The sequence below is a fragment of the Ovis aries genome, chromosome 3 (assembly GCF_016772045.2).
Source record: "Ovis aries strain OAR_USU_Benz2616 breed Rambouillet chromosome 3, ARS-UI_Ramb_v3.0, whole genome shotgun sequence".
Lineage (NCBI taxonomy): Eukaryota > Metazoa > Chordata > Mammalia > Artiodactyla > Bovidae > Ovis > Ovis aries.
The window spans coordinates 20,403,971-20,429,953 of record NC_056056.1 but is presented as its reverse complement, the minus strand read 5'-3'; the positions used below and the strand labels follow the sequence as shown (position 1 = coordinate 20,429,953).

The following is a 25,983-nucleotide window of genomic DNA, read 5'->3' as shown; positions in this document are numbered from 1 at the left end:
GGGATTTGCCCTTGTGGGTGTATTTAACTGCAGGCTTACTTTTTTGTTTCCTTTTCTGAAGCAGGAGGCAAATACTGTTGCTAAGTGGAGAGACTGAATCCGTGCGTCTGGACCAATGAAAGCTTTTGTGGGCCAGCAACTTCTCGGGAGCTCTCAGGAAGGCTTGTCAAGTTCTGAACAAAACCTCAGAACAAAGAGTCAGCGCCTGGCTCTTTGTTCCATTTGATGTCATTTGAGACCCATTTTTAGTCTCTGGAGTAGGGAGCTTTGAGACTTGGTTAGAGACAGCCCTTGTGAAATTAGGAAGTTTGTACTACCATTGAAGATGGATTCAACGCAGCAGAAACTGGACGTCCTTTATCTCTAATACAGCAGAACTGCAGGTAGGTTTACCCTCAGTTTACAAATACAGAAACTGAGTATCCTACAGGTTAAGATGCTTGCCGGCAAGTCTGATGAGGGCTGCAGGACTCACTCCAGCCCAGGACTGCCTGTGCCTCCTTCCATCCCACCTCTCCCCTTTCAGCATCCTTCCATCTCTAGAACAATCCTCTCCCACTACATGTTTGTCCTGACACCACATCACCTCCCTGAAAAAGGTACTGATCTGGAAGGTAGAAGACCAGAAAACATCTTTTTTATGGTGATTATTGAATAAAAGTTTCTTAAAATTCTAGAGTGCTTTAGAGTTTTCAGAATTTCATGCACATGATTTCATGTCATCCCATAATAACGCATCCCCCCGAACCCTTTTATTTCCCCTTCCCCCTTCCCTCTCACCACCGGTAATCACTAGTTTGCTCTCTAAATCTGTGAATCTGCTTCTTCTTTTTAGTCACTAGTTTGTCATATTTTTTCGATTTTACATATAACCAACATATTAGTTGCCTTTGTCTAACTAATTTAACTTAGCTTAATACCCTGTAAAGCCATCCATGTTACTGCAAATGGCAAGATTTCATCCTTCTTTATGGTTGAGTAATATTCCATTGTGTGTGTATGTGTGTGTGTGTGTCTACACTACATCTTCATCCATTCATCTATTGATGGACCCTTAGGTTGCTTCCACATCTTGGCAATTGTAAATAGTGCTGTTATGAACACTGGGAGGCTCGTACCTTTGAGAGTCAATGTGTTTGTTCTTTTTGGTTATATCTGGGAGTGGGATTGCTGGGTCACATGGTAGTTCTATTTTTAGTTATTTGAAAAACTTCCATATTGCTTCCCACAGCGGCCGCACCAATTTATATCCCCACCAACAGTGTATGAGGGTTCTCATTTCTCCACATTCTCACCAACATTTCTAACTTGTGTTCTTTTTTGATGACAAGCATTCTGACAGATGTGAGGTTATATCTTATTGTGGTTTTGATTTTTTTCCTGATGATTAGTATGTTAAGCATCTTTTCATATGCCTATTGGTCATCTGCATTTCCTCTTTGGAAAAATGCCTGTTCGGTTCTTCTGCCCATTTTTAAATCATAGACACCATTATTTTTATCTTAGGCAAGTCACTTAGCTTCTCTGGTCTTGCTTCCTTCCCCTGTGAGGTGAGAAATTTTCACTAAATCATCCCCAAGAACTTTTTCTCTGCTTAAGTTTCTATGACATAGAAAACTAATGGGGAATGGTCCTTACTGCCACCATTTCTCCTTGGCCATGTTTTATATACCGTCCTCTTTCCACAATTCTCATATGAGGATATGTCCATCAGAGACACTGTGGGGTAGCCATGGACTGCAGAGGTAATATAATCTCTGGTGGAACCCCAAATACTATGTTTCTCAAGCCATTCTATTCTACTGTTCATCACCCATCCATCCTTTTATGCATACATATATACTGAGTAAAGCCAAGTCACAGGTACTGTAAGTGTCTGCAGGGCAGAGTCACAGCCCTGACTCTTGTTCTGCCTTGAGCCTGAAGTGCAGTGCTGACCACCCCTACCCTGACCCACCCACCTTCACTCCCTGACCCCACCTGTGGCTGTAGAAAATCTAGTCACCCTTCAAGAATCTTCCCAAGGATCCATACTAACTCAATCAGTTATGAAGTCAAATCCTGCCTCTGCCACTGTCTAGCCAGGACTTCAGGTAATTTTTAGAAATCTTGCTAATCTTTATTTTCCTAATCTGTGAAGTTGGCAGAAAAATACACATCTTTCAGTTTTGATGTAAGATTTACATAAGGAAATGTGTACAGAACATTTCAGTTCAGTTCAGTTGCTCAGTCGTGTCCGACTCTTTGCGACCCCATGAATTGCAGCACGCCAGGCTTCCCTGTCCATCACCAACTCCAGAGTTCATTCAAACTCATGTCCATTGAGTCAGTGATGCCATCCAGCCATCTTATCCTCTGTCGTCCCCTTCTCCTCCTGCCCCCAATCCCTCCCAGCATCAGAGCCTTTTCCAATGAGTCAACTCTTCGCATGAGGTGGCCAAAGTACTGGAGTTTCAGCTTTAGCATCATTCCTTCCAAAGAAATCCCAGGGCTGATCTCCTTCAGAATGGACTGGTTGGATCTCCTTGCAGTCCAAGGGACTCCCAAGAGTCTTCTCCAACACCACAGTTCAAAAGCATCAATTCTTCTGCGTTCAGCTTTCTTCACAGTCCAACTCTCACATCCATACATGACCACTGGGAAAACCATAGCCTTGACTGGACGGACCTTTGTTGGCAAAGTAACGTCTCTGCTTTTCAACATGCTATCTAGTTTGGTCATAACTTTTCTTCCAAGAAGTAAGGGTCTTTTAATTTCATGGCTGCAGTCACCATCTGCAGTGATTTTGGAGCCCCCCAAAATAAAGTCTGACACTGTTTCCCCATCTATTTCCCATGAAGTGATAAAACATTTAGCAGAATGCAAAAGAGAGGAAATGCTGGATCGTGTCTCTTTTTAATTAAAAACAGCCATTTCTGGTCTCCAGAGCGTGCCTTCTCAGAGACTGCGGTTGGTAAAGGTGTCACTTAATTACTCTGGGAAATTCTCCATTCTGCAATAAAACCCACTCTTCTAGAGACTTCCTCTAGATTATCCTTCATTTAAAGTCATTCCTCTAGCAAACACTTACGGGGCACTTACTATTTGCCAGGAACTGTGCTAGATGCCAGAGATACAAAGATTAAAGAATATCTACACTCTCAAGAAATTTTTAAAGTTTATTGGGAAACCACCTTCCTCTGGAAGCCTTCCTGCCCCACCTTAGGCTCTCTTTGGCTCAGATGGTAAAGAATCTACTTGCCAATGCAGGAGACTTAGGTTTGATCCCTGGGTTGGGAAGATCCCCTGCAGAAGGAAATGGCAACCCACTCCAGTATTCTTGACTAGAAAATCCCATGGACAGAGGAGCCTGGTGGGCTACAGTCCAAGGCATTTCCAAAGAGTGAGACACAACTTGGCCACTATACTACAACAACAAATGCCTTTTTATATCAAATCCTAGCTATTCCCAGTTCTAAGTAGGCTACATTCATTAATTCATTTAATCCTCACAACAATCTTAGGAGGTAAGTAGTCATTTAGTTCAGTTCAGTCGCTCAGTCATGTCCGACTCTTTGCGACCCCATGAATCGCAGCACGCCAGGCCTCCCTGTCCATCACCATCTCCTGGAGTTCACTCAGACTCACGTCCATCGAGTTGGTGATGCCATCCAGCCATCTCATCCTCGGTCATCCCCTTCTCCTCCTGCCCCCAATCCCTCCCAGCATCACAGTCTTTTCCAAAGTAGTCATTAATCCCATTCAACAAATAAGGAAATTGAGGCAGGGACTGATTAAACAGCTTGTTTCAGGTCTGGTAAACTTCTAAGCACAGGGAGCCAGGATCAGAAAACACATCGTCTGGCTCCAGTTTTATTATTTATTTATATAGGCGTTTTAACTCCACCTTATATTACCTGCTTCCTGGATTTGTGGCACATACAAATTTTCTTATTGAAACACTTTCTTTTCTTTTTGTAATGGAAGTTGAGTTAATTTACATGCCTGTCTGCATGTAAGTCACTTCAGTCATCTCTTACTCTTAATGACCCTATGGACTGTAGCCCACCAGGCTCCTTTGACTATAGGATTCTCCAAGCAAGAATACTGGAGAGGGCTGCATGCCCTCCTCCAGGGGATCTCCCCGACCGAGAGATTAAACCTGAGTTTCCTGCCTTCTCAGGCGGGTTCTTTACCACTAGTGCCACCTGGGAAGCAACATTGTATTAATTACTGCTATCCAGCAAACTGGCTCCAGCTTTCAGTTCAGTTCAGTCACTCAGTCCTGTCCACTCTTTGCAATCCCATGTACTGCAGCACACCAGGCCTCCCTGTCCATCACCAACTCCCGGAGTTTACTCAGACTCATGTCCATTGAGTTGATGATGCCATCCAACCATCTCATCCTCTGTGGTCCCCTTCTTCTCCTGCCTTCAATCTTTCCCAGCATCTGGGTCTTTTCCAGTGAGTCGGTTCTTCGAATCAGGTGGCCAAAGTTTTGGAATTTAAGCTTCAGCATCAGTCCTTCCAATGAATATTCAGGACTGATTTCCTTCAGGATGGACTGGTTGGATCTCTTTGCAGTCCAAGGGACTCTCAAGAGTCTTCTCAACACCACAGTTTAAAAGCATCAATTCTTCGGCGCTCAGCTTTCTTTATAGTCCAGCTCTCACATCGATGCATGACTACTGGAAAAACTATAGCTTTGACTAGAAGGGCCTTTGTTGGCTAAGGCAGTCCAAGGGGCTCTCAAGAGTCTTCTCTAACACCACAATTCAAAAGCATCAATTCTTCCAGCTCTAAACATTTCCTTTATCTCTCTCCTCCACTGGAATTGGAGATTGTGCCAAATTCAAAGGAGTAACTCCTGTGCTCAGCACGATCTCCGACACCATAGGGAATCATTTATTTCTCAAATTTTCATTTGGAAGGGAGAAAGAAGAAGAAGAAAAAAAAGGTGCACATCAGTAAATAATCCCATGACGGTTCGGTGACCAACACTGACGAAAAAGCATCAGCACTGGGCAAGTGCCTGAGATGTAAATTAACTCCCTGCGCGCTGAGAACTTTCAGTTATTAGTGTGGTTAGTGTCAAGAACTCCGAGGGACACAAGCGAGCTGTCCCAGCAGCCTGGCCTCCCGCCCCGACCCCTCCGTCTGGACCTCCGGCGCAGCGTCTTCCTCTCGCGGTGCTGTCCTCTCCGCGGACTCCGCCCTCCGGGATTTCCTGGGCTCTCCCTCGTCCCGCCCGGCTGAGGGCCGCGTGCGGCTTGCGGGGAGTGCTCGGGCAGAGGCGGCCGCGGCGCCGGCTGCGGCGGCGGCAGCGGGGACGCGCCTGCGCACTGGGAGCGGCGGCGCACTGCGCATGCGGGAAGATGGCGGGACTGGCGTCCTGAGTTGCGCGGGTCACGGTGCTCTTTAGCCCGCCCGCGTCCCCCGTCCCGGGGTCGAGTCTGGTCCGCCAGCCGGTCTAATTAGGCGGCGCCTCTGAGCCGGCCAGGGGCCCGGTTCGTGCTTGACGACGCCCCCTTCTCCCCTCCCGCCCCCCCAGCCCCTGGGACCCGGCGTGTTGTGTTGGGGGGTGCGTCGTCCGAGCGGAGCGGGAGAAGGCGGGAGAGCTCTCGGGGGTGCGAGGCGAGGAGCGACTGGCCGGTCAGCATGAGTCAGCAGCGACCGGCGCGGAAGCTGCCCAGCCTGCTCGTGGACCCGGCGGAGGAGGCGGTGCGCCGTCGCTGCCGCGACCCCATCAACGTGGAGGGCCTGCTGGTAAGCCCCCCCGGGGTTGGGGGCGGGGAACGCGTGCGTGTGGGGGGTCCTCGGGCTCTAGGGTGGCCCCGGGGCTGCTCCCTCGGGCTCCCGGGTTTTCGCACTGCCTGTCACGTCCTCTGAACCAGAGCCGTCGTCGTCCGCTGAAACCCTTTGCCTTATCCTTTCCATGTGCTCCAAAATAACGTTGTCAGCCTCCTCGAATTTTCCTTCGGGCCACAGAGCAGTGTTGGAGAAAATTGCACAGCTTTGCCTGACGCTGGCATGCTCTTCCATCTTTATTTCAGTGGGTCTCTGCAAGCTCTCTTTTTCGTGTTCTCTGCAGCCTCCTCTGCCCGTCTCCTACTCAGCTGCAGCCGCTTTAAACCCTGTCCACACCTCACACGTCCCACCCCACAGCTCCCCATCTTTCCTTCCGGCCACAGAGCAGTGTTGGAGAAAATTGCACAGCTTTGCCTGACACTGGCGTGCTCGCCCATCTGTATCTCAGTGGGTCTCTGCAAGCTCTCTTTTAGTGTTCTCTGCAGCCTCCTCTCCCATGCTCCTGCTTAGCTGCAGCCGCTTAAAACCGTGTCCACACATCCTACCCCACAGCTCCCCCCATTCAGCACGTCTTCCATCCTGTTTGACAGCGAAAACGCAAGGGAGATTAAGACTCTCTGTGAAACGTTCAATTCTGTTGCTCTGGACTGCATGCAGTGTATTCTTCTTATCAGCACTTTTCCATGGAAGGAACCCATCAGTCCCCATTTCTCCCTGCATTCTCGACCTCTCTGCTGCTTTCTTCCCATTACTAGTGAATAGACATTTCCTGAAGTCAGATTATCCAGACACAAGGAGGTGCTGGAAAATAGTGCTCCAAAATAGTTGATGAGCACCATCTCATTTAATTCCGCACAGCAGTTGTAAGGGATTATTCTTGTTTGACAGTTGCCAAGATAGACTTGGAGATGTTAAGTGGTTTTTCTGTGGTTAGTAAGTAGAAAAGCCTGGGTTGAACCTCCCAGTGTCTGACTCCGGATGGTAAATTCTCAACTACTTAAAGTGAAATGAAAAGTTGCTCGTGCGACCCCGTGGACCATACAGACCACAAAATTCTCCAGGTCAGAATACTGGAGTGGGTAGCCGATCCCTTCTCCAGGGGATCTTCCCAAACCAGGGGTTGAACCCAGGTCTCCCGCATTGCGGGTGGATTCTTTACCAGCTGAGCCACAAAGGGAGCCCAAGAATACTGGAGTGAGTATCCTATCCCTTTTCCATTGGATCTTCCCGACCCAACAATGTCCTAAATCCCATTTCCCTCTTGAGAGATCTCTCCTTTAATCCCTTATGCCTTTCCGCCCACTATATCACTTCCCCTTCACAGCCAAACTCTTTGAAAAAGTTGTCTGCACTCTGAGTTTTCTTGCTCACATCTCATTACCACCTTGAGCTGCTGCTGGGGGACCTCAGCCCTAAGCACAACTCTACGACTGTCCTAACCAAGGTCGTCAGCAACCTTGTCAGGTCCAGCGGATATGGTTTTAACACGATGGACCACTCACTCCGTTGGAAACTCACCATTGTGTCCCCTTGGACATACTCTCAGCACTCCATCTGCCTCTCTGGCCTCTTGTGTTCTCTTTTGTAAACTCTTCCTTTTCCCATCCCTTCCATGTTGGTCTTACTCAGCTCTTCAGCCTTCTCCACAGTTTCTTCATATGGGGTGTCATTCAGCACTCTTGTGACTTCTGTTACTGTTTGTACTGGTGGTCTTTTTCTTTTCAGTTCAGCTCAGTCGTGTCTGGCTCTCTGCCACACGTGGACTGCAGCACACCAGGCTTCTCTGTCCATCACCAACTCCCGGAGCTTGCTCAAACTCATGTCCATCAAGTCGGTGATGCCGTCCAACCATCTCATCCTCTGTTGTCCCCTTCACCTCCTGCCTTCAATCTTTCCCAGCATCAGCATCTTTTCCACTGAGTCTGTTTTTTGCATCAGATGGCCAAAGGATTGGCAACTTCAGCTTCATCTTCAGCCCTTCCTATGAATATTCAGAACTGATATTCTTTAGGATTGACTGGTTGGATATCTTTGCAGTCCAAGGGACTCTCAAGAGTCTTCTCCAGCACCAGAGTTCAAATGCATCAGTTCTTCGGTGCTCAGCTTTCTTTATGGTCCAATTCTCACATCCATACCTGATTACTGGAAAAACCATACCTTTGACTAGACCAGCCTTTGTCAGGAAAGTAATGTCTCTGCTTTTTAATATGCTGTCTAGGTTTTTCATAGACTTTCTTCTCATTATTTTAGAATTTGATAAAAGCTATGAACTCTTACTATGGAAAAAACTTTATTTTGCATTTAATGTCAGAAGATACACGTATCCCTTGGAGTTTCAGAGAGTCTTATCCACTCTGGTCGGGCTTCTCTGATGGCTCAGTGGTGAAGAATCTGCCTGCTAGTGCAGGAGACACAGATTCATTCCCCTGGATTGGGAAGATCCCCTGGAGACGGAAATGGCAACCTGCTCCAGTATTCTTGCCTGGGAAATCCCATGGCCAGAGGAGCCTGGTGGGCTACATCCATGGGGTCACAAAAGTGGGACACAACTTAGCCACTAAACAATAACAATCTACTCTGGTAGTTTGGTTACCGTGTCATGACTCCCAAATCTGTAAATTGGGCTCAGAGCTTTCCAGTTGTCTACTATACAACTCTACCTAGATTTCAAACTCATACACCTGAAGTGGAATTCGTGTCTTGCTTAAGCAACAACTCTCGATCTCATATTGCAACAAATGGTACCACACCCTCCATATTGCCCTAGCTGGTATCCTACGTATAATCTTTACCTTTTCCAAATGGACCCCCTCCATCCTGTCTAATAGAAATTAGTCACCAGTACTTGCCACTTCTAGCTGTCATTTTGCCTTTCAGATTGCTATCTTCTCAACTAGTTTTCCTGCTTCTCATCTTGCCCCTGATTTTCCTATATATTCTCTACATAGTAACTAACCATAATGGTCTTTTTAAAGTGTATGTACGATCACGTCGTTTGGCTTAAAGAATCTATCATGGTTCCCAGCTGCTCTCATCATAGAGGAGAAACTTCTTAATGTCATCAGACTCCTGAGTTTATCTTTGCTGAACTGCTTATGGTTACTGAATTTTCCATATGTCTGTATTCTTCTGAACTTCTGTATATCTGCACTTCCACCTTCAAAAATTTTTTTCTTTAGAGCACACTTTCTCTTATTTACCTCCCATGGTTCCCATTACAGGTCATTTGTGGGCAGCCTTGCTGACCCGGGCTTCCCTGGTGGCTCAGAGGTTAAAGCATCTGCTTGCAATGCGGGAGACCTGGGTTCGATCCCTGGGTCTGGAAGATCCCCTGGAGAAGGAAACGGCAACCCATTCCAGTATTCTTGCCTGGAGAATCCCATGGACGGAGGAGCCTGGTGGGCTACAGTCTATGGGGTCACAAAGGGTCATACATGACTGAGCAACTTCACTTTCACTTGCTGCCCCAGCCTCTGGGCTGTGCTGGGCACTCCTGTGAGCCTCCTACATACTCCTTCCTCAGCATGGGGGCACTTCATGCCCTGGGCAGCAGCTCTGGCCTTTCATTGGTACATCCCCAGCATATCTGGGGCTTCTTGCAAAACCAAAAAAGCTATTTTGGTAAATAGCTGTTAAGTGAATGAAGTAGGTACTCTCTAAATGTTTGAATGCATGAATGTTTATTTTCCTGGCTTTGAAATGGTGATTTCAGCACCTCTCTCAGCATTTTTTAGAAAAATCGGAAAATGACTAGAAGTATTTAGTAGACTATGTATTATTAAATGCTATGCAAAAAAATAGTTATGTGTACAGCTGAGAATTTGATGTTCCCCCTGGGGTAAATGACTTGAAAACTGGAATTTTACAAAGGTACAACATGATCAGAGATAGAATTTAGTCTATACATTGAAAAATAAGGAAAACTTGCATGTGTGACTAGAAAGCAGACCCCTGGAAAAAGGTGTGTGTCTGCAGAGCTCTTAAAGGGTTATGACTCCCCCAAACAGGGTGTTTTGGACAAGCAAGCGTCTCTGTATAGGGACATTTTTAACCAATTTATAAGCAGTGTTTAAGATTTTAGCCCCTAAAACTCACCTTTTATTTCTTTCTCCTTTGAGATCTCAAATTGCAAAGTGTAGGTTTTGAGATTTGAAACTTGCAGCATCAGTGAAATGACTTGGAATGTGCTGACCGACCCACCAGGAGCTGCTGGTTCCTAGAGAGCTGTGTGCACCGAGTGCAGCCTCGGTGGTTTCAGGATGGAGACAGACTAGTAGACCCAAACAAGTGGGAGGGGCAGTTTGAGTATTTGACAGCCTCGGTGGTTTCAGGTGGCGGCTCTGACAAGATGGAAGCAGACTATAGACCCGAACAGTGAGAAGAGCATTTTGAGTGTTTGAACCGCAAGCTTTTTTAGGAAGCCCAGTCTTGAGGTTTGGCTGCTACCAGGCTCTCCTTTAGGTTCCCCTGCTGGCTCAGCAGTAAGGAATCCTCCTGCCAGTGCAGGAGACGTGGGTTGGATCCCTGGGTCGGGAAGATCTCCTGGAGGAGGAAATGGCAACCCACTCCAGTATGCTTGCCTGGGAAATCCCATGGACAGAGACGCACAGGCTACAGTTTGGGGGGTCACAGAGAGTCAGACGCTGCTGAGCAGAGCAGGCTGTCCGTGGGTAGTTCCTCAGGGAAGTGCCTGAGCATGGCCTCTCAGGCAGACTTCTGTGAAGGAACAGAAATGTTGGCAGTGCCCCCAGGGGTGGGTTGTCTGCATTAGAAGCAGCAGCATCTAGTGCCATAGAAGTCTGAGGATGTTCCTCTGAGGACTGCCATCCTTGAGACACCGAGAAGGTAAGAGATGTGTCCTGTGCAGGAGCCGCTTTGAAAAGGTTCCCATTGGCTGAATCTGGGATAATTTGAACCTCAAAATACCAGATTTTATGCTCAGAATAAGGTAAGAATTCAGGCTTCTTCACTGTAGCTCGTTAAGTATAGCCTCAAATATAGTTCCTCCAGATCTTTAGGCCTGTGAGACAAGGAAAAGCTCCTCACCTGTCTGTCGAATGTGGTTTACTAGAGTTAGCATAGCTGGAAAGGCTCACCAGGATTGTCAGACTGAGTCTCCCCAGGTGATAAATTTGTATTAAAAAACAGAACATGAGGCCTCCTAGTCTCAGTGATCCTTACAGATGGGGTATCCAAGAGGGCGTCTTTTCCCAGTGTCCCTATGTCTGTAAATACACAGTGTTGTTTACCAGTTGACGTCATCCGTGACAAGATCCTGTTTCACTCTTCCATTCATAAGTTTAACAAATGTTTACCAAGTGCCTGCATGTGCCAAGAACTGTTCTGGTTCAAACAGGACAACAATAATAATAGTCTCTTATGCTTTCTTGGGATTTTTTCCAGTTTACAGAATTGGTCATTTGATCTTCACAATAGCTGGAAAGTGGGCTCTAATAGAGGTCTGTCCTTACACTGTGTTACAGATGAGGGATGAGTCCCTGTACCTGAGAAGTCCTGGTGGTCCTGAGCCCCATCTTAAGCCAAGAACTGTTGAGTATAAATGAGATGAATGTGTCATTGCTGTTGACACATCAGAAATCTCCTGAATTGTAGGTCTGTAGGATTTACACGATCTTTACTTGGGAGGTCTGCCCCTGAGAGGCCATGATGCTATTGTGAGTCCCCCAGAATAAAGAGAGAGGGTTTCTTTGTTCAGTTGGGGGGGTGGGGACCAAAACGAGTGGATGTTGTTTTCCCCACAGATCTCAATATAGCCAATATGTGGTTTATAGCAAAGAATGTGGGGGAAAGAAAGTTGTACGTTCTCATGTTACTAACTGAGGTACTGCCATCCCCGAGCCAAGCCATGAATAGCAGCCTTCTAGATAAGGAGACTAGAGGGAGGGGTCTGGATCAGGGAAGGCGCCCATGGGGCACATGCAGAGAGCAGATAGGGAAGGTAGTCCAGGCGGGGGCCTGGGCCCTACTGCTCTGAACTGAGAACAGGAGTCTCATCTGCAGCGCGACCCCGAGGGCTGCTGCTCTGTTAATCCTGTCCATGTGCATTCTCAGGGTTGATTGTGACACCATAGTGATTGAAGCGGTGTAGCAACTTAGGGTGTTTGTTGATGGGTGTTTCAGGTCCCTGTGATGAGGATGGACTTTTTTTCTTTTAAGAATCTTGCATCAGTAGTTCAACTCTTGTTTCATAGTCTTTTAGCAGAAGGGTTGAATGTAAAAACAGCAGTGACAGTTGGTCACCCTGGTCTGAAGGTTGGCTTCAGTAGGACTGCCCTTCAGCATGTCCCTTGTGGCTCAGAGGGTAAATAGTCTGCCTGCAATGTGGGAGACCCAGGTTCAATCCCTGGGTGGGGAAGATCCCCTGGAGAAGGAAATGGCAACCCACTGCAGTATTCTTGCCTGGAGAATCCCATGGACAGCGGAGCCTGGTAGGCTACAGTCCATGGGGTTCAAAGAGTTGGACACGACTGAGGAACTTCACTTTCTTTCAGCGTGTCCCTGTTGTCAGCACTGCGCTGAGAGCCAGCCAGGCAGAGTCCCTGGTGGGCTGTCCCCGTTCTGGTTTTACACCCAGCAGATATACCTGCAGGTGTTCAAGTTCCGACAACTAGATTAATTTTACAGTGGAATTCTGCTTCAGGGGAGTTATTCCGTATCAAGTTAGCTTGCTGACAGATGCCATCATTTTGTCATGAATGGTAAGGGAACCATTGTGCCAAGGCTTGTATAGTAACACCAGCAAGGAGAGAGCTACTTAGCTGTTCACCTCGCCTTCAGGCTTCCCCATTCCTCAGTCTTTTTGCTGTATTGCCACCGTGCTTGGATCTCTGAACCATGAGCCCAAGGATGTCATGTCTTGCTCAGAAATCTGTGGCATTTCTGCGCTGGTTACAACCTAAAGGCCAAACTCCAGGGCATGACTTTCATAGTCCTCCGTGTCGAGCATGGTGCTGGCAGGCCCTTCCAGCCTCAGTGACAAGTCGATTTCACATTGGCCAGTCAGGCTGCCTTGCGAAAGGGACCAGGTAGTTTGTATTTCCATACCTTTAGTCATATCACTTACTGCAGCAAGAATTATTTATCCTCTCTCCCCAGCCTCCCACAGGTTCCGCAAAATCTGGCTTGTCTTCCAAGGCTTGCCTGGGGGTCCCTCCTAAGAATTGCTGGCTACACCCCAGAGTTCTGGTGACTATTCTCTTAGGGCTGCTCATGAAATCCTCTTCCCCCAGTTTTGCTGTGGCCCCATTGAGGGCAGTTTTTTCACTTAAACGAAACTAAACCCTCCCACAGCCTGTCTGGAGACACATGACATCGTTACACTTTGTTCTAAGCAAAATGCTAATATGGGTTTTTCTTTATTAGCCTCATGGTTAGAATTTATATATGTTTTGCAAAAAAACAATTTTTAAATGTACTGCAAATGTTACGACAAGTTTATGTAAGCTTTCATAGCCTTCAGGTAGCTAGTAAAATGATGAGCATTGGCAGTGGAGCCCCTGTTATACTAATTTCGTGGTTGCCTCAGGGATTTACAAGAAGTGTTTTATTAATCTAATACCGAAGTTTCCAGTTACATTACATGCATTATTTTCCATGATTAGAAATGCTGTTTTTACATTAATTATTGTGGGACTGCATGGCTGCTTGTGAAAATGAAAGTTTGTGAGCTCATTTCTCTGGAGCCACTTAACAATGAGTTAGCAAAGGGTGAGCATTTGTTAGTTTGGGTGTAGATCTCTCCCGTACCTTGCAGAGTCAGAGACAGAGTCCTGTTCACCTCTGAATTCCCCTTTATCCCCAGTACCTGATGCAGTCAATAAATGAATGTCCATGTAGTAATAAGTTCCAGTGTTCGTGCTCCTCTACTGGCACCACCCTTCCTTTCTCTCCCTACCCATCTCTCTGACTCCTGCTTCCATAGCTGTGGGCTTCCCTTGTGGCTCAGCTGGTAAAGAATCCGCCTGCAGTGAGGGGGACCTGGGTTGGGAACATCCCCTGGAGAAGGGAAAGGCTACCCACTCCAGCATTCTGGCCTGGAGAATTCCATGGACTGTATAGTCCATGGAGTCACAAAGAGTCAGACGCAACTGAGTGACTTTCACTTCCACTTTCCATACCTGTGGAGGCCTGTGCAGTTTCAGAAATGCAAGTGTGTAAACACTGTCAGATGTGATGACAGTTAGCATAAATGTAGTTTAGGAGAAGGACTGGTTTCCTCACACCATAATTATTTCCCAGGGTGAAAAAAAGGACAAACCTTTGTGTTATCCAGTAAAATGTTGTTCATTTGCTTTTTTTTTTTTTTTTTTTTTGCTATTCATTTGCTTGTATTTAAATTACTAAGTTAAATTTCTGTATCTTCTCTTTTCCAGCCATCAAAAATAAGGATTAATTTAGAAGATAATGTACAATATGTGTCCATGAGAAGTAAGTTGATTCCTGAATAGGTTTTAGGTTTTGCTGTTTTATGATTTCAGTGATTTATTTTAAAGGTACCTGAGTTGATGAGTAACTTAAATAAAATGTACTATTTGTAGACTGAAATGTCAAGCTTGGAATTTCGGCAAAAACTCCTGAGGTTGTAGGCTGTCAATGCACAGAAAACTGCACAAATGCCAGTTTATTCCTCATTACTTAGGAAATGTCTTTTTTTTTCCTAAATGGTCCGTGTTTAGGGATATTTCCCGGAGATCTGAGAGCAGTTATTGTCATCAGTGGAATTGAAGGAGGTTTGGCAACAAATGTGAGGACAGTCTTTGCCCTCCTGGTTTCCTGTGGTTCCTTGTGCTCTTTCCATCTACTCCTGTCCTAATCTCAGGGGATACACGGTGCCTAGACACCCAGTATGAATCTTAATGTCAGCTTTCACTTCTCCTTGGCACCCCCCCCAGTCCCACCAATAATCTGGCCCCCAGTTTTCCTCTGGAAGCGTTTCCTTTGTCTGCCCCATGCCATGACTTAGACTCATGTCTCACGTGTATTGAGCTCATGCAGTGCCTGGCCTGTATTCAGCTCTTTGCATGGATTATCCCAGCAACCTTTCAAAGTAAAGGTATGGATTATTATTCCTATTCAATAGACAAGTAAACGGAGGCCCAGAGGGATTAAGTAACTTGTCCAGTCAGGATTCATCCCCTTGCTCAGATTTGAGCATGCAGTCTTTCCCTGGGTCAGGTTCTGCTTCCTGCGCAGGCCACCCTGGCACAGCTGCCCACTCTGGTCATCTCTGCCAGGCCTTCCCTGCTGCCCATGGGGTCTCTCTAACCCAGAAACACGATGGTGATTTCACTTAGCCAAATAGATGGGTTGATTGAATCTGCAGATAGGGTGCAAATTATATAAATTATACACGGGTTAACTCTTGCCTTGGTCAAGAGTCAGATGTAAATGTTTTTAAAGTAAGAATTTCTCATTTGTAAACTTGCAAGGTTTTATAGAATGGTGACCATCTTCTACTTTAAAAAAAAAAAATTTAATTCCTACCTAATCCTGTTTAATCTTTAAGTATAGGAGTAGTCTCCACATAGAAGACATTTAAGTTATAAAATATGTCCTTTTGTTTCTTGGAGTAACCACCAGTGGTCTTTAAGTTGAATATAATATTATAGAGGTTCTGGAGAAGAGCATTTCTGATTGAAGATAGGATGACTATTTCCTTTGAAGGATTCTGTGGTGTGCTATGAAGTAGGAAAAAAAGTGTAATCACATATTCCACACCAGGAGGACAGCTAATTATTTGTAGAATTTATTTCCTCTGCACACTAAACCTTAAGAACTATTTAGCATCAAACTGGGAAAGATGGAAAGAATGATAATATTCAGTTTCGGCAAGGGTAAGAGAGGAGGCCCTTATAAACTTTGTAAAACTGATAGAACCCACATCCTGAATAGCAGGTTTGGCAGCATTTGAAAATATGTTTTTACTTAACAGTTCCACATCTTGAAACCTATCTAAAGGAAACAAAGACGCATACAAAAATTTAGCTTCTAGGGGATTCATTGAAGTATTGTGCAAAATAGTAAAATAAGAAATAATTTGAATTTCCACCATTGAGCCGAGTTGAGCAAATATTCCGTACAGTTAAACATGCAGCCATAAAGAATAAAGTTGAAATAAATTTGTTGACATATCAGAATGTTCATAATACTGAATTAAAAAACAATATGTTAAAAAGTGGTATGTTTCTATTCTCGTTTTTTAAGACTATATATATTTACATATTTACGTGAGCATGTGAAAGTGTGTGCGTAGTGTCGGGGGGTATCTGGAAAACCATAGTAATGAATAAGTGAGGGAATTAAAGATATTTTTCCCTATTCATTTGCTTATCTGTTAATATAGGGTACTGAATATTTTAAAAAATAGTCACGCCACTTTCCCTCAAGGTATATCCTAACCATGCTAATTAGAAGACTGATTTGAGCCCTTTCCAGATTTCATCAGGTTGGTTTAGACTATAACATGTATAGGGACATTTTAAACATTTTTTTAAAGCTATATCTCTAACTTTGCTTCATAAAGAATTTCTTGACTTGAGGACCAAATGAGAAATTCGATTCTAAACATCATTTCTAATCCTGTTCCTGAGAGTGGTACGGATGCAGATGCAGGCTCACCATTTACGTCTGGTATGATGCCGTTCAGATTCACATACTTCATGGAAACTGGTTGCGTATTTCAAATACTCCTTTAAGTCTAAAGCCTTTGTTTACCTGGATTAGGTTAGTAAGTTTTCATCCACTTTGAGAAGTTGATTTTGTAAAAATTAGCTATGATTTGGTCAGTGGGTAGAATATCTGTAGGTGTCTGTGGTTATTGATCAAGAAGAAATAAATGGTCTTTTTAATGAATTGAGAAAGAAATGCTATTTAAAATTTTACGAATTGTGTTTGTTTTGTTTCCCAGAAGCACTAAAAGTGAAGAGACCTCGTTTTGATGTATCACTGGTTTATTTAACTCGAAAATTTATGGATCTTGTCAGATCTGCTCCTGGGGGCATTCTTGACTTAAACAAGGTTGCAACGAAACTGGGAGTACGAAAACGAAGAGTGTACGACATCACCAACGTCTTGGATGGAATCAACCTGGTTGAAAAGAAGTCTAAGAACCATATTAGATGGATGTGAGTTGTTTTCAAACTTTTTATGGTTTTTTTTTTTTTTCCTCCTCAATAAGTGACAATACTGTGCTTAAACTAGATACTATCAGTGTTGTTTTTTTTTTCTACTTGGTGCCAATTAAAAGCCATAAAATATCACCCCAATATTATGGAAAAGCTGAGTGGAGTCATGATTAGTTTTAGGAATTTGACTTTTCAAGGTAAGTGGGCATCTGATTGTGTAGGAATTTTAAAAAAAAATAAAAATTTCCTCAGTTCCAATTGATCGTTGATAAACCAGGGGGAAAATCAGTTAAGGCGGTAAAACAGTGGTTCTTGCACTGGAGTGTGAACACAGAGAGGCCTCCTCCCAAGGAGCTTTAATTCAGTTCTGGGAGAAGGCAGATACCCGCCTTCTTAACAGCGACCTCCAGTGGTTATGGTGCAGGTCAGGCTTGGAAACACAATCCCCTGAATGTTAAAAAAAAAAAAAAAAATTCAGGAGGCTGCCTATCTCAGAGTCAGCTGGTAAAGACACAGCATATGATTAGGAAGGATTTCAGAGAAAGAAGACCTTATGGTATAAAAGCAGATATTATGTATAGATAAGTGTGGGGGACACACACACACACGCGCAAAGGAAGGGAGCTGTTATACTTAACACACAAGTATTTTGAATCAGTAAGAAACAGTTCAGCGTATAAGTACCTAGATACCTTGCAGGCAAAAGAAAATCTACCAGCAAAGATCATTAAATGATTCTCAGTAGTTAACTTCGCTGTTAGAGGAAAGTGGTTAAAAAAGGAGGTTATTTTTTTAGTAGTACAGAAATGCAAACTGAATTCTAATTTGAACATGTTTGCTGAATAATAACTAACATTCTAGGGGCTAATGTTGGATTGTGTTCTAAATCATTAATTAGAACCAGATTTGAGAACTAGCAAGCAAAAGGTAAAGTTGTAACAGCCTCTCCCCTTTTAATTTTCTATAAAGATCGAAGAAAAGAATGAGTATCAGTAGCTGCTCAAGTCACATCATATTGGGGCAGACTGTAATGAAGAAAATAAATCTTTAAAAATATCACCATATTCAGGTAGAACCAGATTAAATATGCACTGTAGGGAAAAATTAAGACTCAGAATTTTAGCAGATGAACTGTCGTTTGGCCAGTATGTACTGTTTTTCATGTGTAAAAACTAGAGTTAAAAGACTAACTTGTCAAAAGGCTTCTCCCGTGGCTCGGTAGGTAAGGAATCCACCTGCAGTGCAGAAGACACAGGAGACCCTGATTCGATCTGTGAGTCAGGAAGATCCCCTGGAAGAGGAAATAGCACTCCAGTATCTTTGCCTGGAAAATCCCACGGACAGAGGAGCCTGGCAGGCTTCAGTCCGAAGGGTCGCAAAAGAGTCAGACACGACTGAGCACAAACACAGATGGACAGGAACTTGTCAAAAGTTATACTGTGGAAAGTAGAGCTGGGCTGAAACTGGCTGCTGCTAACTCAGTTCACTGCTCATTGAACTTTAGTAAGCTTTCCGTAGAACTTCTTATTTCCAGAGGGTCACGATGTTGGTTTTGTTTTTAAAGTTTCTGTGTCAGAGAATAGAAATGGTGACAAAAACCAAAGAGAAGTAATGGTTGTCTGGAAAAACAGGAGAACAGGAGTGGAGTTTGTTACCTGTTGTCTGCTGAGGGAGACACCAGGTGTAAACTTCTGGAGACATTCCAGTAACCGAACTTGTATTAATTTGTAATCTCCCAGATGTTGTTGATAGTGATCTTTTTCTTTTAAAGAGGGTCTGATCTTAGCAATTTTGGAGCAGTGCCCCAGCAGAAGAAGCTGCAGGAGGAGCTGTCTGACTTATCAGCAATGGAAGATGCCCTGGATGAGTTAATCAAGGATTGTGCTCAGCAGTTGTTTGAGTTAACAGATGACAAAGAAAATGAAAGATATCCTTTAATCTGTACCCTAAAAAAAAATCTCCCAAAGCAATTACCTTAAATAGTAGGCTCAGCTTGGAAATTTAGTTAATATATTTAAGATACAAAACCAGACCTTTTGAAGTGAATGAACTGCTATAGAAATCATACTGAAACTGCCTTTCCAGTCCACCAGGCCTGACGCAGTTGGATGGTCATGCTCTTCAGTTTAGTGTCTCTGGGACCAAAGGGGGAGATTGTCTTTGATTCTGATCTCTCCCCTAGTCTCCTAGACAGTTTTGCTGCCGTGTTCCCCATGCAGCACCTTTCTGAGGTGTCACCGATACTGAGCTAGTCCACGTTTCAAATTTACTGAGGTTCTACACCAGTCAAAAACTCCTGTTTCCACAATACAGTTATTGGAAGGAAAGTAAATGCTGTCACTGGACTCAGTCAAAAAGGTCTGTGGAGTTAAAAAAAAAAAATGCTGGGGAAACCCTTTAAATCAGGTAAATGGTAAAATTTCAAGCAATACAATAAAATGAGAAAAATTCAGGTAGCAAGATGGAAAATAGTTTGGGATGAGAGCACTCCCATGAGTACGTGATAGTCCTGAAAAACTGGTTCTAAGTTGTTTCTACTACTAACAGATTCTTTCTCCCTTACATTTTAGGAGATTCTCATCAAAACACTTTTTTTCCCCTAGAGGTTCTCATAAGATGTAACAATGATAGGGAAAAGTACAAGGAGGTTTGAATACCTTCGTGTGGTGTCTTTGTTTTAAACACCCAGACTTTATTACTATTTTTTCTCCAGAAAGTGTCATCACTATCACAGTAGTATAAAAGAATTCTTTTGAGTTATATTGTAAAACACTTCATGAAATCCTAAGGATCGTTGATGAAATAGTAAGAATTACATATGAAATTATTTTTTAATCTCCACCCTCTGTTTAGAGACCCTTAACTGATTTTTACACTAGCATATGTGACGTATCAAGACATTCACAGCATCCAAGCCTTCTATGAACAGATTGTAATTGCAGTTAAAGCGCCGGCAGAAACCAGATTGGATGTTCCAGCTCCCAAAGAGGTAGGTAGCCCTGCTTTTGTGTGTGTGTGTGTGCATGCGCGCACCTACGTGCATGCGTGTTTGTGTGTGTGTGCATGTGCTTAGTTGCTCAAGTCACGTCTGACTCTTTGCCACCTATGGACTTTAGCCCACCAAGCTCTTCTGTACGTGGGGATTCTCCAAGCAAGAATTCTCCACCCCACCCCACCCCCCACTCCCGTTCTTAAGAAGGTTTAAAGGGAAACGGGCTTCCCTGGTGGCTCAGCAGTAAAGAATCCACCTACGGTGCAGGAGATGCGGGTTCAGTCCCTGTGTTGGGAAGATCCCCTGGAGAAGAAAATGGCAACCCACTCCAGTGTTCTTGCTGGAAAGTCCCATGGACGGAGGAGCCTGGTGGACTGCAGTCCATGGGTCACAGAGAATTGGACACAACTGTGTGACTAAACAACAACAAAGGCAGGCAAGCCAGCTGCGGCAGCTGTGCGTTGTTGCAGTCCCAGTAACTTAATAACTAGTGTGCATGTTAGCTGCATCCCTGATCCACAGCTCAAGGCTCTTCACCCATTTTAATGTGTTTAATGTGTTTTGAGTAACAGAAACTCAGTAGTCATGATTATTGTCCTCTTACAGATGAGAAATCTAAAGCACAGAATGATAAACTTTCTTACCATCATACAGTAAGTGAGAGAAACAGAATTCAAACCCAGACAGTTTGGTTTCAGAGTCTGTTCTTAGCCATCGTACTATCATGGGCTCTTAGAGGAATCACCAAGAATTGGCCTCAGTGTTAAGATCCAGTGTCAAACAGGGCTCTGGGGAATTAGCTCACTAGCCAAACTCATAAAAGACTCAACAGAGAAAGGAGGACTCTAAGTTAAACATTTAAAATGAAAAGTAAAATTAATGTGTGTGGAAATACTGTCCACTGCTTACAGGAAAGTTTGTGTTGAAAGATACTCGTTGAAGATGCGTGTTCAGGGTGGAATCAGAATCAAGGAGTGAGACCATTCTTAGGACAGATGGAGTGCTGAAGGCCTGATAGACTGAAGTCGTGCTGAAGTACTGAAGTTGTGTCTTCTTCTTTGCAATAGGGGACTTAACCTCCCTCAGTGAAGCAGCTCCTACCCACCTTCCCTTTTATCCCCAGAAGACCACAGTGCACGTGAGACCCTAGCTGTTAACTGGACAGTGTATGACAGACAGTTAAGGAGCACCTTTTGTTTATTCCAGTCACACTCAAGTTGTGACTTCGAAGTGATACTTCCTAGTGAGTGCTTCCTGTGGTTCAGTCTAAGCAAGTACATGATATTCTCAAATATATGACAGCAAAGAAACTACCTGGATGAGAATTTCCAAAAGTGTCCCTTGAAACTTTAACAGTTCTAATAAGTGAAAAAATGTAATTCATGAATCCTCTCATTCATCTTAATGCTTTCTGTGTCTTTTGCTAGGATTCTATCACAGTACATATCAGGAGCACCAAAGGACCCATTGATGTTTATTTATGTGAAGTGGAGCAGGGTTCCCACTCAAGTAATAAAACTTCGGACAGTGTAGGGACCTCTTCATCCAAAAGCAAGCCTTTGGAGCACCCTCAACCTGAGAAAGGTAAACAGGCCGATTTAAAACGATTTTTTAAATGTGTATAGTTTTACAAATGAATATTGTGAATATGAAAATTAATAATATAAAATGAATATTATGGCCTTAGAGGTATTTTTACTCTTCCTAGCTACAAAAACATGAGTTAAAAATTATGCTATAGTTGCTTACTGCTTCTAACAACCCTGTTGTTAAATCCCATGTAATTTTAATATCCGTGAAAAGTTAGAATGGTTGGTTTTGGAGTGTGGTCTCTGTAGAGCAGGCTGTCTGATCCTCTGACCCAGGCCCTCAGGCTCATGCTTGAGTCCTGGTTTATTATTCTTGTGAGACTGGAAACATTAGCCTTATGCCACTCACGTAAGAATATGGTTCTTGACTGAGGTCTTCCTATTTTATCTCGAAAGTTCTCTTAGCTGCCTGCCTTTGAGACCATCATTTAGGAAGATTTCTCCCGTGTTTGTTATCTTTCAGAAGAAAATCTTCCACAGCAAAGTGAAGAAGTGCTTGAAGTGAGCAACTGATGGTGTTTGAGGGTCCATGTGTTGAGTCTCTTGGACTCCTGTGTGGACGAAGATCCTCAGAGCAATAAATCATCCCTGCCATTTTCTCATGCTTGGTAGCCGCAAGAAGGCCAGGAATGCCTCCAAGCACTTTGCTGCTTAGATTTCTGGATAATGGCGGTTTCTGCATTTGAAAGCAGCTCTTTTTATAATTATTCACTGCTTTTTTGCCAGTGAAGCGGTCATCTTGCCTACTGAAATTACTGAATCACACAACTGTGAAACAGACAGGCAGGCAGGGTAGACAGCTCCTCGTGGACTCTGCCCTTTGCCGCGCAGATCATGTGTCGTCGTCACAAAAGTTGCCTTACACAGGGTCATGTCTGCGTGGACGGGTGTGTGCACGCACCTGATGTGACATCTTTGTACATATTTGTATAATGTCTAGATCACTTGTGAAATACGTCTTGAGTGAGACTGTTCACCCTTGTACAGCCAAAATAATGTAAATAGTGAAAGAAACAGACATATTCTCTTAATTTCTGTGGTCTGTCTATAACTTATTAGAATCCTCTGAATGAGCATTAGAGGAGAGTTTTTTCCCTAACTTCTACGTGTAGAAGTACCATAAATGTGTGTGTGCAGTTAAAAGTTTGTGGATTTAATGCAAGTATTTCAGTATGGTTTCCCAGTGCTAAAGTTGGACTTCAGGCTCTCTACAGAGTCATTGTGTCCCAGCAGACTGGTGACATGTGCCACGCTTTGGGGACAGGTATAGAAATGCCATCAGCTCATGACTGAATTCCATGCAAGGCATGAATTAATTCAGTTATGGTGACAGTTGAAAACTATTTTAACCTTTCTTGCAAGATTTTGTAAGATGTTTCTATATGTAGCCTTGCTTCTCAACCAGAGGGGTTTATTTACAATGAGTGAGTGGTCCCCTGCCCTCTATCCAGCTCTAGTCCTACGTTCCCGAGCACCTCGCTCTTTCTACCTCATCGGGTGAGTCCTTACCACTCTGTGCCTCAGTTGACTCAGTAGTTTACCATTAGACTGTGAGCTCCTTGAGGGACTTTGTCTTAATCATTAAGCCCAGCACCTTGCACCACTCCTGGCAATTGAAAAGCACTCAATAAATGTTTGAACAAATAAGTGGGTGAGTGAGTGAGTGAGTGAATGGTAGAATTAGACTGATAATACTTGGCTCATACCATACAAGATTCTTAAATCATTCAGATTCACATTTTAAACTTTTCTTGCTTTCAAAGAATTGAAGCAACGTGCCGTTAGGACCATGTAGAAAAAGGAGCTTAGGAATAAAAAATCAACATGCTGGAAAATCATGCCGAGTATTTAGGATTTGCACACTTCCAAGCTCCAGTGGCTTTTGCAGTCCTGTCCCTCAGCTGAACACCAGCCTCTTCCCTCCTCACAGTTCTACCAGCTGCCTCTGCAGGCCTTGGCCACGAGGCAGAAGTAGTGTGTATAGGTCAAGTGCTCTGCGGAGGATTCCAGGCTCTGCATTGTAGATTTGGCAGCTGTCAGTTACGTGTGATGGCTAAACATGAGAGTGGATGAGGCCACCTAAGGAGAGGGTTCCAGGAGGAGAATAGGAAAGGCCCGTTAGCATTTATTTTAAGGGGAGGTTCCCACTCCAGTTTCTTGCCTGGAGATTTCCATGGGGTCACTGAATCGGGCTCAACTGAGCAACTTAACACTTTCACCAAAGAAAAAGCCTTTCCCAAGAGAGAAAAAAGAGAAGGAGGGGAAAAATGGCTAAAAAAGGTGATGCCCCCAAAACCCACAAAGGAAGCATGGCCACAGGTGATAGCATTTTTCTAAGCAGCAGTTCCTTACTTGTGAAATGTGACAAAGTGTTCTACTTTGCAAATCATTCTGAGAGTAAAGTGAGATCATGTAAATGAAAGCCCTCTAAATTATAGACATGTTACATAAACGAATCTTTTTTGTCACTCCAACTTCTGGTGTTTTGTCTCTTCTTTTTACAACTGTTAAACATCGTTAAACCTGGCCTCCAGGCTCTTCCTCCCCGCTCTGTCCTGAACAGCACTGCCCATCTCTGTGCAGGCATACCTCATTTTACTATGCTTTGCGATACTGTGGTTTTTAAAAACTGAAGGTTTGGCCTCCCTGTGTCCAGCAAGTCCATGAGCACTTTTCCTAAAAGTGTTTGCTCATGTCTGTGTCACATTGTAATTCTTGCAGTATGTCAGTTTTTTTCATATTGTTACATTTGTTATAAAAAAAAGTAAGTTTGATAGGTGAGTTACTTCTTTTTGATGAAACAATATGATTTCTTGAGTTGGGATCTAATCTGGGTGAAGATGCTGTGAAAATTGAAGAGACAACAACGGATTGAGAATATTGTATAAACTTAGTTGATAAAGCAGCAGCAGGGTTTGAGAAGCTCGACAGCAATTTTGAAAGACACTTTACTGTGGGTAAAACGTTAGCAAATACTGTTGTCTGCTACAGAGAAGTCATTATGAAAGCCAGAGTCAACTTCATTGTTCTCTGATTTTAGGAAATTGCGCAACCTTTGTCCGCCAATGTAAAGCCATGTCTCCAATCAGCATTATTAATAATGATAGAGCCACTGAACCTCCATCTCTCAGACCCCCATGTCTATCAGTTAATTCTGAGCATGGAACAGGAGGGGGGAGGTTACTTCTTGGGAAAAGAACCCGTAACAGACTTTGCATTGGGGAACCCATGTTAGGATTAAATTCAGCTGCAGGTAGCAGGAAACAGCCCCCGAATTATAGTGGCATAAAAGATGCAGCTTATCTGTCACTTCAGATGGTCAGGGTTGGTGCCTCCACGGGGACAAGGACCAGGGCTCCTTCCAGGTAGTTGTTCCTTCAGACATGGCTTCCAATCCCAAGGTCTCTTCAGAACCCAGAAGAGGCCCGGACATGTGTCTGTATACTAGCCAGCAAGCAGGACGAAAAGAGAGAAGGGTACACCTCTCCTTGAGGACACTTCCTACACCTCACATCACATTACACCCGACAGCCCCTTAGATTTAGAAATGGAATCTTCATTGGCGGAGTGGCAGCCCCATGTCCAGCTAACACAGAGTTCTATTGCTGTTGAAAGAATAGATACATGCTGCGGTTAGACATGACTATCTGATTCTCCCATCTGGGCAGGAAGACAACCTCCTAGTAAGACCACATGAGAAGTTCTAGCCAGTTAGCTACGAGGAGGCGGTAATGTGGTGAAAAGACCACACATCTTTCTGCAGTAGCTCTTCCTGCCCCAGCAACCGAAAAAGCCATATGTTGTAGGTGATGCAGCTCTAAGACCCAGGGGTCCCCGTCAGCCTGGATCCCAGGGACTGCATAGAATTGCCCTGACAGTCTGCATGCGGCATGAAATACGTCAAATCATTTTAATTTGTTTGGAGCTGTTAATAATTTATTACTGTGACGTAATCAAGCCTATCCTAACTAGTATGCTTTGGGACAACTAGTGGTCTCTGCTGTGGGGTTCCCCTGGTGGCTCAGGGGGTAAAGAATCTGCCTACAATGCAGGAGATGAGGGTTCAATCCCTGGGTCAGGAAGATTCCCCTGGAGGAGGAAATGACCACCCACTCCAGTATTCTTGCCTGGAGAATCCCATGGACTGAGGAGCCTAGTGAGAATCCCATGGGCTGAGCATACATACAGCAGTATCTGCTACAAGTCAGTGAGTGAAAGACTCAAAACAGCCTCACACCAAACCAGTGTTTTACCTTTGGCACACCCCTAATTGCTGTGGGTTGCTTCTGAGCAGTAAAATTTAACTGTCAAATCTGTTTGTTGGCTATTAGCATCATGGGAGTTGAACAGGAATTTGCGTAATGATTGCCACCTAGTGGAGGGTTAACAGTTGTCAGATCCCTTGTTTCCAGTTAAGCAGATACTGCTTGAGAATAAATAGCATTGACTTTAAATTTTTAGAGCCCATTCT

General features: G+C 44.1%; 1 protein-coding gene across 2 annotated transcripts; it reads left to right on the top strand.

The window, feature by feature from the left end:
* Window positions 1-5,337: 5,337 nt before the first annotated feature.
* On the top strand, window positions 5,338-23,986 carry E2F6 (E2F transcription factor 6). Of its 2 annotated transcripts, XM_060413821.1 has the most exons (8): window positions 5,658-5,745; window positions 9,009-9,185; window positions 14,181-14,235; window positions 16,715-16,931; window positions 18,703-18,859; window positions 19,807-19,920; window positions 21,351-21,507; window positions 21,976-23,986. In XM_060413821.1, exons 3-8 carry the CDS (start codon window positions 14,229-14,231, stop codon window positions 22,023-22,025), a joined length of 702 nt encoding a protein of 233 aa, XP_060269804.1. In that variant the 5' UTR covers window positions 5,658-5,745; window positions 9,009-9,185; window positions 14,181-14,228; the 3' UTR covers window positions 22,026-23,986. The 2 variants fall into 2 exon arrangements, with proteins under 2 accessions (XP_060269802.1, XP_060269804.1); XM_060413819.1 differs by lacking the exon at window positions 9,009-9,185 and having other exon boundaries at window positions 5,338-5,745.
* Window positions 23,987-25,983: the final 1,997 nt, after the last annotated feature.

Excerpts from the sequence above, each read along its gene's own strand:
- E2F6 (XM_060413819.1), top strand. The coding sequence starts at position 5,638 with ATGAGTCAGCAGCGACCGGCGCGGAAGCTGCCCAGCCTGCTCGTGGAC. Across the intron at positions 19,921-21,350 it reads ATGTTCCAGCTCCCAAAGAG|GATTCTATCACAGTACATAT; the intron begins GTAGGTAGCCCT and ends GTCTTTTGCTAG. Across the intron at positions 21,508-21,975 it reads GCACCCTCAACCTGAGAAAG|AAGAAAATCTTCCACAGCAA; the intron begins GTAAACAGGCCG and ends GTTATCTTTCAG.